Below are 14,409 nucleotides of genomic sequence, written 5' to 3'. Positions count from 1 at the left end.
TCGAGTTAATGTGAAAGGAGCATAAAAGGCCAAATGTATCAGTACACGTCTTCCCCCCAGAGCAGCGCGGCAAGGGACTGACTGGGGTGATTGGTGCATCCTGTGCCGCCAAGACCTCACCACAGAAAACGTAGAGGCACAACGACACTTACGTATTCTCGTCAGTATCATGATTTTTTTCCTCCCCCTGTGCATGTGTCAACGTATCGCTTTGCATTCATGTACCCTTCCTGCTTGGCCTTCAGCGACAACGTTCCCTAGACAGCTGGGACTGGTACTGAAAGGCAAATAATGAAAAAAATAAAAATAAAAACACTGAGGCTCTCTAACTTCTTCCTCACTACTTTTTTTTTTCTATGTGGCACGGCAATATTGTCTACTGTGTTAGTTATTCGATGTATGCCTGAATCAAAAAGGCGTAAATGACATGCAAGAAAATATTAAGGAGTTGTAGGAAGAATAAATCGCCATGGAAAGTGTGCTTACCAGCCTCTTAAGCGCAAGAAGATAATGGCTTTCATTCACCTTGACCCACAATACGTCAGTCGCTGATGGTGTGCTAATGGTGGTGGACATGTGGTGGTGGTGGTGGTAGTGGTAATGGTTGTGTGTGTGTGTGTGTGTGTGTGTGTGTGTGTGTGTGTGTGTCTTGCTTTTCAGATTCTCTCTCTCTCTCTCTCTCTCTCTCTCTCTCTCTCTCTCTCTCTCACACACACACACACACACACACACACACACACACACATTCACACATTCCTGAGGTGAAAGGGGTAGTACTGCGTGTTGGTGCTGGTGCAGCAGGTCTCCCTAACCCAGGCTTCCGGTCCCTTATCTTTAGTCGCTTGAGGGGCGCCGCTGTGTCCTGGTGTTTGTTCGGGTGTCGTGTGGTGTTATGGTGTTATGGTGGTGTTAGGGTGTTGTGCTGTGCTATGGTGGTGTGTTATGTAAGTGTGGTTGTGTGTGGGTGTTATACTGTATTGTGACTGTGTGGTGTGGAAGGGTGTGTTGTATGGTTGCAGTGTAACGGTTTTGTGTTGTTATGGTAGTGTAAGGGTGCTGCGTGATGTTAGGGTGTTGTGTTATTTTGTGCTGTGTTGTAATGATGTGGTGTGTAAGTTTGGTTCTGCGAATGTGTGGAGGTTCACATATGTTCTGGTATGGCTGTGAACAGTGAAGCTGATGTGTGATGTTGTGGCTGTGCAGTGAACGTGTTGCGGTGGGAGAATGTGGTGGCGTCTGGTAGTACTGTGGAGCCTGTGTGGTGTGTGGTGGATTTGCAGTGGTGTGGTTTTGTGATAGTGCCAGGGAGTGATGATGTAATGGCCTAGTGGTGTGGTGATGTGGTGATGAGTGCTGAGTTGTATGAGACTGACACTAGATTATGATGACAATCACAAGGAAGAGGTATGGAAAGTAGGTAAAGCCGTTGGATTGTCTTTCGGCCTTGGAGCTACTTAAAATAAACTGCAAAAGGATGAAAATTTGGGTCAAGTTAGTGTAATAACTTTATAATATCACTCCCGCATCGCCAAATATTACGCAACTTTGGCTATAGAGATGACCATTATGTACCTTCGAAGTTTCATGGACAAAATCTGGCCTCAGCCCTACAAGCATGAAATCAGTTGTTTGACCTGTGCGGCAATGCTGTTTCTTGAGGTCGTATTCTCGTAAGCTAAGGGGGGTTCCAAGCACCTCTTCCTTAGCGATTTACCTTTAATAGAGCATCTCGGTATTATTTCTCATGCTTTTTATGTCCTTTTAATACCGTCACAGATTGCGTAAGTCACACGTAAGTGAAAAGTAAAGTGCCACATGCAACAGAAAAGCTAATATGGAAGAAGTGCTAGAAAAAGCCTTCTGAATATGGACCTTGGAATTGGATGTCATTATGTGTGGGCACGATAAACCTTCACTGATTTATTTCATCGCTCCATTGACGTCACGGTGGGGTATGCGCTTGTCATCTTTGGATTAGTATATTCACCTCTGGGGAGATTTTTAAGCCTGGGCAGTTATGGGCGGTCTTCTGCAACCTTTCACTATGAGAGACGTGTCATAAATTGAATAAAATAGTAACAAGAATGAACTAAAGAAGAACGTCATCGTATTGGAAAGGTTAACTCCACAACAATGACTTTTTTAAATTTATTAATTCCTGCTACCTCCTGACGATTTTATTCAAGTTAGGCAAATTTATTGACACTGTAGGAGTTAATAAAGGCTGTATCTAAACCCCCAATACGAAAAATCTCTCACAAAGCAGAATGTAATCAATCGTCTAGCTATACCAGGAATGATATATAAAAGGTGGTCTCCGGTTAAACAGGTAGAGGACTTACTATGGTCTAATAAAAACAAACAAATAAATAAATAAATATATAAATAAGCGGTTTAGAATAACGTCTTGCACTATTCAGCATATGTGTTGTGTGCCCCTCTTTGAGTTTCGTTCGTTTCGTTTCGTTTTTGAAGGCTCCAACATGCATGCGTCGGTTTGTCACCTAATGGCAGCTCTCCATGCTGCTCGATTTCTCAATGACCTCCTTCCAGGTCTTTTTCGGTCTTCCTCTTGCTATCCTACCCCAAACATCAACACTTCTCACTTTCTGCTTCCTATTATCACCCCGCACCCTCTCCACATGCCCAAACCATCTCAATCTACCCCTCCTCATCACAACACCAATACACTCCAGTTCCATCCTACCTCTCAACTCTTCCATCGCAAACCAAGCCCACCCAGGCCTCTCACTCAGAGACGTACTCCACATCCACTTAATCATTGCCTTTTCTGTACGTTTGAGCCTGTGAATATCTTCTTCCTTTACTGTGCAGGTCTCTCTACCATACAGAATTACACTCCTATACATGCCTCATACAAAGATCTCAGCACGGAGGGAGAGCCCTCTCACTGTCAGGAGAGGCGACAGCTCCCTGAACTTCTTCCAACCAGCGAAGGTCTAAGCATGTAACCTCGAGGACGTTTATATATTTTTTCAAACTTTGCTTCATCCAACATGACGATTTTCTTCAGCTGAAGGGAATAAGGCTGTGAAGGCGGATAAGTTCGTGCCCACGCTGAAAGAGTTAACCGGCCAACATTACCTCATTTTGGCGTTAAATCCCCCGCTAATATCCCCAGTGGCAGATTTATGACTGGCTGGGGGGTGAGGGTCGGAACTGAACCCTTTGTTGCGCCACACCACTCTATACCACCACTGTCTTCTGTGTCACCGCCTGTGCCTTGCCAATGTCCTGTCCTCCTCCTAACCATCCCTGTGACATAACCTGTACCCTGTGTGTCGTAAGAACCGGCATGGGTGTACTGATTGAATGAAGAGCATGGGATAGATGAACTGATTGAGTGATGGACGGAGAAATGGTGAAACTGATGGTATATATCATTTTTGGTCAAGCGTGTACCCACGTCAGTCCTGTCGCTGTAATTGAGGTATATCTACTGTAGGTTATTCAATTCTGGGTTTGGTGAGCAGGTTGGACGGTGAGCAGCAGGCGGGATGGGGTGGAAAGACTGTGGGTGGTGAGGAGATATACCATGTGGATGACGATGTTGTAAGTTTGACTGACCTACACCACAGCCACAAATGTAGTCGTAGTCACTGTAACAATTATCATCACCATTGCCATAATCTGCACTACTATAGTCGCTACAGCCATCCCTATCATCGCAATCACAGCTGCCACAATTGTAAACACCATCACCATAACCACAATCAATCACCAAAATCACTGAAATCAGACAAATTTCCAGTTTCTATGTGGTTAAGCCTTCAAAATTCTGGGGTAAAATATCAGAAAACGTAATGGCGGCTCTCCACGCTGCTCAGTCTCTGGCAGCCTCCGTACGCAGTCCCTTATTCTTGAGGTCACGCTCGCCCCAGGTCTTTTCTGTCTGACTCCCGCAGCCCCACCCCCGACATTCACACTTCACCTTCCGCACCCAAATGTCATGCTCCATCCTCTCAACATGTGCAAACCATCTCAAACTACCCCTCCTCCACAGAACACCAGTATATATCTTTATCTATATATATCTATCTATATCTAAATCTATCTCTCTCTCTCTCTCTCTCTCTCTCTCTCTCTCTCTATATATATATATATATATATATATATATAAGCAGCAAAAAAGTAAAAGTACTGGAAGCATAACAAACTATAGCTACAAAGGTAAAAAAAAAATAAGCAAAGAAAAATGAATTACATATTAATTATAGCAAAGAGAAAACAAAGTAAAGAAAATTAAAGTACAGAAAAAACAAAAACATAAGTATAATCAGAGAACAGAAATAAAAGAAGTAATAGAGAGCAAAATAAAAGAAATAAGACTTTAAATATATCCTACGAGTAAACTAAGAAGGGAATATAAGAAACCCTCCAAAAAACATAATTATAAATAAGTTCTAAAAAAGCTGCGGTCAAATAGCAGGGACTGAGGCTCACCAATTGCGGCAAGTGCGGCAAGGGTGCGGTTAGGGACTGCACCGCAAGCCCTGGGGAGCCATCGGGTGAGAGAGAGCACCATGTCGCGGTCACTCGGAGGGCCTTCGGACAGTGCCAGACCTGTCGGGGGAAAGGGAAGGTTAGTTGTGGTTCTGTGCACATTATTGATACTGTACATAGACTCATTTCTTCACACACACACACACACACACACACACACACACACACACACAAGTGCAAGTGAATTCTGATCCCCTGGTTATTTAAGCTTATTCACAGCTGAATAACGATAATATCAGGATTCTGTTTCTTCAAAAAAGTGGCATCAATTAATGAAGAGTATTACTTCTAACTGTGGGGAAATTTGACGATTTTCTTTTCCATCATTACCGATGAACTTCTGCCTACAGTCCACCTGGTTCACGTTTCAGATGAACCTGAGACTACAACAACAACAACAACTGCTATACTACTACTACTACTACTACTGCTGCTGCTGCTGCTACTGCTACTGCTGCTACTACTACTACTACTACTATTACTACTACCACCACCTCCTTTGATCATGTTTCCTGCATATGATCAGAGGTGTTTGGCGTTCTTGATTAGTCTAGGCAAGGGGATGTTTCTCTTCCTGCAGAACTTCAGACACAACTACCGGTACCTGCTTTACATATTGTTACCTATAGCTATTTAGTACATACTGTAGTTAAATATAGTATTGTGTCATGCGTACACTACTACTACTACTACTACTACTACTGACACCACCACCAGTCAGCGGAATTTATATTGGTGTTGCACTAGGTAACAATAGCTCCCTCAAGCTTAGATACTATGTTCGTAAAATTTTGGTATCAATTTTATATGACCTTCACCTCCGATACGCAGCGCTGAGGAGAAGCATGTACAAAGATTCTCAGCCAATATACAGGATAAACAAGACTCTGTGACGGTAAATTTTTGTAAGGAATCGTTTAATTTTTCATGTTTTCTGCACTTTAATATTCACTCTGGCTTGGTTGTGAAGTGTTTGGCAGCTGTATGACCGAAGACAAAAGTATTTACAAACAAGTTCGGGCACGACTTAAGGGCAAGGTAGTTTGTAAATATGGAGCCTGATAATCAAACGTACACTGGAGGAACGATGTCGCTACATTTCAAAAATTATCGCTCACTTTGGACCTTATTTCGAACGATCTCATACGCGGTGCATTATATAAGGAGAAAAATCATCCTCTTAACTACTTCTGTTCGACGATTTCTCTTACTGATTTACTCTTTGAACTTCCAGACGATTTTATTCAGCTTTGGGGTGAGATAGTGTAATGAACAGGTACTCGAGCCTATATCCAACTTCTCCGGATCGAAAAATCTTCCCTAAATTTGAATAACTGTTTGGCAAAATTTCATCTGACTGAAGGGCTTAAAAAAACAGACGTCGTAAGGTTTTCTGTAATTACGGAGGATAAACCAAACTGCAAGGTGTCGTCTCCTAAAGTATCGCTTATTTTGGCAGTGAAATTATCTGAGGAGAGAGAGAGAGAGAGAGAGAGAGAGAGAGGGAGGGGGGGGGGAGAATACGTCAGCGTCTTTCTTTTCCTCATAGTACTTTCACTGTGCCTCTCTCTGTGCTGGGAGGGTGGGGTGGGGGCTGTGTTCTGAAAAAAAGGGGTGGTAGGGGAGGGAGAAGCTGGGTAGGAGTAGGGGGGGGAGGGAGTTGCTTGGAGGGGGTGGTGGTTGTGGGATAGGTGTAGGGGGAAAGATTTGGGTTAATGGTTGCACGTGGGTCATTAAGACGTACAATAAATTTCTGTTACGTCTCATCCTTCTCCTGGGTCTAGGATAAAACCCACAACAGTCAGTGTTATATCCAGGTCCCCAGATGTACTGCTGCTCAGGAGTGTTGAGGGTGGGGTGCTGTGAAAGAAGTGGGCTGGGGGTGATATATTTACAACCAGGAGCAAAATTCACTGCCAGCCCTCTGCCAGCACTGTATTCTGCCTTTCAAATTTTTCATCCCTCCTCAAATGATATAGAGTATCCTTCCTTCCATATATACTGTTTTGTTATGTACCTCGTATTGCTCTCTCGTAAATACAGTTTATATAACACCTTCCACTGCCAGTCAATAGAGAAATATCGATGAATTTTTGTTCATGGCTGTAAATCTCCGTTGTTGCTAAGTTAGGCATACTGTACATTTGGTATGCATATGTGCTCGTGCGAGTGTGTTTGTGTGTGCGTGTTCTAAGAAGAGGTTAAAAGGCAGTCAGCGTAGACATACGAACGTGTGTGTGTGTGTGTGTGTGTGTGTGTGTGTGTGTCTGTAATTCACCGGGTCGGTCAGGATCACTGGATGGTCGTGAACGTCAGCTTTTTACCCTCCCGGAAGAGAGCTGAGAGCTCATATAGTTCGATCAAAGGGGAAGGCTGTGACCTTCACACACGCACACACCCGTCCCCTTGCTCAAGGGGGACAGTAACCACCCACTTCGTCAGTGAAACTTTTCGCAACCTGAGCGAGGCGCGAACTCCCGTCCACCAGTTGGCAAGCGGGAACGTTACCACTGCACCAGCGAGCGTATGTGTGTGTGTGTGTGTGTGTGTGTGTGTGTGTGTGTGTGTGCTTTTTCTTTACAAAGCAACACAATTTTATACATCCACCTTGGTACGAGGATGGATAAAAATTCTATTAAACTTTCGTAAGTAGTTTCCGTTGTCTTCAAAAGAGCCATGGACGGTGTTCCAACGCACACAAAAGCAAATCAATGTGTTCAGAATCTAGATAAAGCGAAGAAAAAATGAGGATGCTGATAAAATGAGATTAAGCCATATTCTTTCATCTTGTATACGTCTTGGCAGATACACTGATAAAGCTCCACTTATCAGTATAAAAAACATGGAAGTTATCAGACACTCAGTCTCTCACCGAAAAGAATGAAAACGCACCACCATCCTACGTGACTTAAATACGCTTTATGATCGAGTGATAAGAACAAGAGGCTGATAACTCGATAACCCACATCTGTGCTGGCTGACACCTTTCTAACGCCTCAATAGCATTTATACGATTCCTTCTCTATGATGATGTAGTTTAACCCTTATTCTGATAGTGAGGGACGCCTTTTCTTGGTGGCATTGATGTACTTGGAAGGAGGGCCTGACCGTATACACCAGCGTCTCATAACTATCCCACGTGCCAAAGGAAGGATGGTGGGTTGCAGTAGTATCCTGCGATCCACTGTTCACCTCCATATGAGGCTGGGGTTGCAACTACCATCCCTTCAGCATGAGGGCGTCATTTATATTTCATTCTTCCTGTTTTCATTAAGATCAGGAGAAACTTCTCGAATTGTAGGAGTTAGCTGTACTCTTCCTTAATCCTTTAAACACGAGAGGCTTTTCCCAAGTCGAATAAAACCATTTGGAAGTAGCAGTTTATTTAAGGAAAAAAGACGTCATGGGATTCAAGATATTAACCTCCTTGCTATGATGTTGCCGTTTTATTGTATGCTTTTCTGTCTCCAAACGATTTTTATAAAGCTTAGAAGGAACTTTCCAAAAGTGGAGGGGTTTGATGAAGCCTACATTAAGAACTTCACCTCGAGGCATGTCTTCCAGGCTGAATAAATTATCTTAAGTCAGCAAGAATAAAATATAAAAGACATTGTCGAACTAGAATGGGGACTGTTCTAAAATTGGTCGTACTTGGCAATACTGATCTGGACTGAACTGCACTGTGCTTTACAACTGCGTAGACTACCACTGGACCGATCTAGTTTAAAATGGACTCTGGGATGGACCGGTGGGAGGGAGCGATTCGACAAGGTTGATCTGGGATGACCTGTCCTAGACTGTGTTCTGGACAGCGATAAAGTGAACTAGATCTATGTGGATACTGGAAGGTACGGATGGACTGGGAAGGGAAGATTGTAGGGTGTGAGGTTTATAAAAACTGATCCTGCAACTTGTTCTCACCGCCGACCCCTACAGCATCCCCCCCTTCCCCTCTCATGCACCACTTCCCCCCTCCCCTCCCCTTCTCCCTACACCACCAGTCTACATTCCCCTTTCTTCCCTTCCCCTCTTCCCCCTATACCACCAAGCCACCCTGCCCTCTCTTCTCTCTCCTCCTCCTCGCCCTCCCACCCTTTTACACCAGCCCAGCCGCCACGGTGAAAGGCCACGGAAGGGGGCGTATGGGAAACATTCCTCTCCTCTTTTTTGCAGTGTCTCTGGTGCAATATTTTCTCAGGATAATTCCCTCCGCAGCGTCCTGGTCAGTGAAGGTACCTCCCATGGTCAGCAAGTGTATGGGCGAGGGGATGATGAGATACACGAACTAGGATCAAGGATGTCTAGCTCTGCAAGGGTTAGAAGTTGTTGAAATACGCGAACTAAGATACAGGATGTGGCCTAGCACTTTTAGCGTAGGATCTGGAGATATTTATTTCTATCCAGCGCAGGATTTCAACGACCACACTGAGTCTGTGCATATTCTAACGATACTAAAGAGACCTGAACAATATTTTTCGGGATTTATAGAGGTTTCGTGCAGCTACCAAAGCTCTGTCGCTCTTTTATTTCGTGCAGAATAAATTTAACGATACTATATACTGTAGACCCGAACAATATTTCTGGGGGGGATTTATAGAGATTTCGTGCAGCTACCAATGTTTTAGTGCCTTTTGACTTGGGAAGCGTGTGTCTTGAAGCTTAAGGACGAGTTGTGGTTACTGAGCAACCCCTGTCAGATTTGCGGGGAGTCTCACACGCATACCTGACCAGACAGTCTTGATATTACACAGATAAGAACGATACGTATGTATATCTAAGCCAAGACCTTGATCTTGTAGGTCACGGTGCTAGAATGTTCAGGTTGGAGTAGACCGTGCCTTGACCTTTAGCTTTGGTTCGAGTCATTGGGTATTTCATTCAGGTTAACCCCTTTAATTTGATGACGTATTTTTTTGTTCTTGCTATCTCGAAACTTTGTTATTCACCTAGGGATAGACCAAAGAAACTAGGGAGGTTAGATACAGCCTTCAGTTACATCTTCAAGACAAGCCATCTCTCCTAAGCTGAATAAAAAATCGTCTAGAGTTTGCAAGAATAAGCCAGTAAAGTACGTAATCACAGTGAAGGGGATAATTTTACTTTAATGAAATCCTAGTGGTTAAAGACTTCCATAAATATCTAAGAGTAACCTTTTCTTTGGTACCGCTACCCTCAGGAATATTATTTTGGCGATCACCAGACGATTTTGTTCAGTCCAGAGAAATGCAAGCGGTCACAGGGTTAAGGCGCTACGGTTCGAACCGAAGAGGCTGCCGGAGGGTTTTCTGTCGTCCAAGCGCTGCCAGGAAAGTACAGTGGTCTCCAAAGGCTTAAATGTCTGGACTACGACAGCTTACAATCGGGTCTTGGCCCAAAATGGGTAATAAGGGCTGGCATTTACTTACTGTGTATCTTCCTCCTGAATATTCAAGCGTTTGTTACTAGATGAATATTTACTGATACACGATTAGCAGCAGTAGTAAGAGAGTCAATTAGTTACACAGCATTAGTATCCATGGCATCACGGTGCCTAACCAGCCTTATTACGGAACATAGAGCCTTAATTTGCGTCAGAACAGAGGGGATACCGAGCATAGTAATACCACCTGGGATACCTACGCCTCACCTGCCCAAGTCTCCCAGTACGCCACACTAAGGCACGTGCACCAGACTGGGAGCCCGAGCACAGGTAGCAAGGAGCGTGCGTTGCACCCACTACAGAGAAGAAGAGCTGGAGAGCTGGCTTGAGGAGATGAAATAAGGGGAGATAAAATAATGCATTAGATGGTGTTCAGGGGTTGGCAGTGTTTGAGGAGTTGGAACTGGATGATGTGAGGAGATAGCCTAACCGTAATTAGGTGTGTAAAGGTGTATCAGAGGAGTGAGAACGGGGTGCAGAAAGTGGAGAAATGAGGGGAGATGAACATCGTACACCAGAGAAATTTGGTTTCAGTATGATTAATTTATCGTAATTTGTACCTGGGGAGAAATACAGTACCGTACCTCAAAAAACAACTTCATATCCTAAGAGTATGTAAATTATGACTGAGTGAAATGTTTTCGGATGATGATTTACTGCCATGGAAATCTGATAAACACACACCTGCGCATAACATTAGCATTTTTTTTTTTTTTTCACTCCATGGACACTTATTCATAGCAATAATTCGCTAAGATATTTTAAGAGCACTCCTCCAGGTGTGGGCAAATCAGATCACCTTGAGAAAACGATTCTCGGCGTCTTTTCCGGATGAACACCTTGCATGAGCAGAGGAGCGCACACGTACCCACGCCTTAATGCAAGCAAAGCATTAACTGTACCTGATGCACAGTGACGTCATCGGTATCTCAAGGACTGCATGAGATCTGATTCTCGGGGGAAAAAGATTTTAGGCTTGTGATAATGTGCGTATGTGTGTGTGTGTGTGTGTGTGTGTGTGTGTGTGTGTGTGCTGAGGCTACCGCAGTGTGTCTTGGTAAGGCAGTGCCGTGAATTCTTCAAACGGAAGAATTATACTCATACTTCGAGTAGTAAATGAAACCCCAGGCGGAAGATATTCTCATCCTGCAGTCCCCTATCTTTCTTTCATTGGACAGGGAGGAAGTTAAGGGACGTTTTCCTAACCGGGCAAAGAAGGTGTTCACTTATGTCGGAGCCACCACATGAAGGCGCCCCTCTGCAGCACCACCTATAACTGGAGAAGTTGTTTATTAAGAAGATACAATAGCTTAGGCACAACGGAAGGCAATGTGTGACTCAACATAACCTGGGCTCCTAGTCAGCCTTCACCAAATAAGCTTGATCCACACCCACATCACCCCTAAGCTTTATACCTGGCCAGACCACTTGAGTACTGAGGCCATGTGAACGGCTTGGCTCGAAATGGTACGAAAATGTACGAAAAAATAATAATTTCGTATCATACTGACCCTCTCAAAAAAAAAGAAAAAAGTATCGGTAGGTACTTTTACCATCCATTAATCTGTATAGTACAATCGCTTTCATTTAAGAGAACTACACGGGCTGGTGCGTTGAAAGCCTTACTTGGCGCCAGTGAATTTGTTTGCATCTCACGTGCCCTGGGACCTGACCTTTATAACTGGGCTGTTCCAAGGCATCAGACGTGAGATGTAAACCAATAAGTAAGTGTCATATATGACCAACAAACCATTCCCTGTAGTGAGAGCTACTGCATCCTAATTTCGTATCGTGCCGTACTGAACTACATGCTCTGGAGAAGGAATGCATGAATAGTGTTGGGAAAATACTTACTGGTGGAGAGAAAATGCTACAGGAAAGAAGAAGGGAGAGATTGCGTGAGGAGCAAAAATGAGAAGAGATAAGCTGCGTTATCTCACATTATCCGATGACTCACTCTCAGATGAATAAAATCGTCTGGCGTTCACTGGGCACTAGAAATGTCCCAGTCATGAAAGGGATAATTACCCCATTTTTTTTTTATTTATAATCCCCTCACTGCCGCCAGACGATTGAAATGTGCTTAGAGAAGACTCGTATTAGATGGGTTAAGGATTATGAGATATGTAAGTACGAAGCAAAGATGAGTTGTCAGGAGCAAAGATGCGTAGGGAGAGGAAGTATGAGGAATTCGAATGTGGGAAGAGGGATACTGATAACGAGCGTGGAAACTGATATGGAGGGTGTAGAGAAAGTGTGGAAACAGGAAGGGTTTGGAGACAGGGTTTCGAAACAGACGCAGTGAAGGTGAAAGTGTGAGGAAACAGGCATAGAGAGGAGAGTGTGGAGACAGAGACAGATATTAAGAGAGGGTGTGGACACATACGGAGAAAGGGTATGTAGACTACAGGTGTATGGAGGGAGGGTGTGGAGACAGATACGGAGGGTGTGATGACAAGTACCGGTATGTAAGATAGGTGTGGAGACAGACACAACAAGTATGGAGAGGGGTGGAGAGACAGTATGGAGACAGGAATGAGGAAGATGACGATGGACAAGGTATTTGGAGAAGGCGGGTTCTGAGAAAGGCCTGGGAAATATTTTTAAGAACGATCTTAAAAGTATAAGAATTTTGTTTACTTTGATGGCTGGACATACTGTAGGTACGAATATTTAACTCTCGCTAACTTCAAACGTTTTTATGCAGCAGAGGGAAAGCCTACTCAGCCAAAAGGTTCAATGAAGGGGAAGAGGATGTGTACAAAAAAAGGCTATGGGAATGTGACTCGGGTGAAAGCGCGTGGGAAAGTGGGGTGGTGAAAGAAGATGAATCCAGTGGTAGTGAATGTACTAGAAGAAAAGGAATGTAAGATGGATGTGTATGAGGGAGAACCTTACTGGGATATAGTGTTGAGAGGACGTGTAAGAAAAGCAGTGTAAGTAAACTGAGTGTAGCAGATATGTAGGAAGAGAGTGTATGAGAGGCTAATTAGGAGAATGTAAGGGAAGTTTTCGAGACCTGTACAGGAGGAGCATACGGTGAGGATGTGTAAGAAAATGGGCATAAGAAAAGTGAGTGTGGCAGACGACAGGAGATATAAGAAGAATTAATGTTTGAAAGAGAGGCTAACCATAGACAGTATGCCAAGGGAAGTTTTTGAGAGCTGTTTTGAGAGAAAAGGAGAGTTAAGAAATGTGGGTAAAACAGGCGAAAGGGATTGCAAGATGAGTGGATATGAGAGAATGGATTACTAGGAGAAAGAGTGTGAGAGAAGCTCTGACAGTTGTGCAGAGTGAGAGATGCATAACACAGTATCATTATGTGTGTGTAATTCTTTCATCAACCACTCTCATCTTCTGTTACCCATTTACATCAGTAGGATGGATAGAGGGATGGAACACAGTTGCAGCATGTGCGTATAATTCGTCCTTCAACCATCCTCATCGGTGAGAAGTAGGGAAGGAGGGATGAATGGAGGAAGAGAGGGAAGGAGCAATACAGTATCATCATGTGGGTATAATTCTTCAGTCAGCCCACATCTTCCGTTGGTGACTAAGCTGGCCGCGGCAAGCTTCAATATCAGTCTTAGTCAGTGTGTTACTAGGTCTGGCCATTTTTTGCTGCTCTTATCAAACTGTCACTCCTCACGTACCTTGAGACCTAACTCGATTGCACCACCAGACACTCTAAACTTGACATTTGTGGTATCATGACTTTTCTTTAAAATATATTCTTACTGCAAACAATTTCAAAAAGTTGAAGGAGCAACTTTTCTTATCGGAGAGGAGAGATATGATATACGTTCGGTCCTCTACATCACCTTAAAGTTTGTACTTGCTGCCGGCAGACAGTTTTTTCAGTTGAATTGAGTTATCGTGTAGTGGTGGAATTAACTCTACAGCCCAAATTATGTCTTGCTTAAACTAAGTAAAGTCGTCCGGCATTAGCCATAATGAAAGTAAGACGTGTTCCAGCTAAATCGGTTAATGTCCTTAATTATAGCGCGTTAATGAAGACTTTGTGTGTTAATTAGGAAACGGAAACGACACCTAAAAAAAAGGCCAGTTATGTGCTCACCCTTTAGCTTAGTCCACTCTGGCGGCTCCCGCACCTCCACAAGTTCTGTCGCCTCATACTCCAGGAACATAAACATAACCGCCCCGAAGATGAGGTAGGCCGCGTACCCGATGCATAAGAGGAGAGAGTGGTGGGACTTCATGGTTTCCCACTGCCTTATTGCACAAACCAGATACTATAGTTCTTTCACTTTAATTTGACGGAGATTTTCGTCCTTGTGCAGCTGCGTTTTCGAAGATCAGTGGCAGAATAAGATAACACCACGCTTCGATATCCTTTCCACAACAATTCTTCGTGGTAGCACCATACTCAAGTGTTAATTTCTTCTTACAGATCAGCATCCAAGATAGAGAGAGTGCAAGTTTAGGCCAAGCTAAAGTGAAAACAG

At 43.8% G+C, this 14,409-nt stretch overlaps 1 protein-coding gene across 1 annotated transcript in view; it reads right to left on the bottom strand.

The window, feature by feature from the left end:
- LOC145411419 (uncharacterized) overlaps positions 1-14,163 on the bottom strand; it is a 42,654-nt gene extending 28,491 nt beyond the window's left edge. The window contains exons 1-2 of the mRNA XM_080281459.1: positions 14,022-14,163; positions 4,465-4,584 (exon numbers count right to left, since the gene is read on the bottom strand). Coding sequence (XP_080137585.1) covers positions 4,465-4,584; positions 14,022-14,163 — 262 coding nt within the window. The remainder of the gene's footprint in view (positions 1-4,464; positions 4,585-14,021) is intronic.
- Between the last annotated feature and the right edge of the window lie 246 nt (positions 14,164-14,409).

The sequence above is a fragment of the Coenobita brevimanus genome, chromosome 89 (genome assembly GCF_032717465.1).
Source record: "Coenobita brevimanus isolate Jiangsu-jjx chromosome 89, ASM3271746v2, whole genome shotgun sequence".
Classification (NCBI taxonomy): domain Eukaryota; kingdom Metazoa; phylum Arthropoda; class Malacostraca; order Decapoda; family Coenobitidae; genus Coenobita; species Coenobita brevimanus.
The sequence above is the reverse complement of the archived record's forward strand: the minus strand, read 5'-3'. Positions and strand labels throughout refer to the sequence as shown.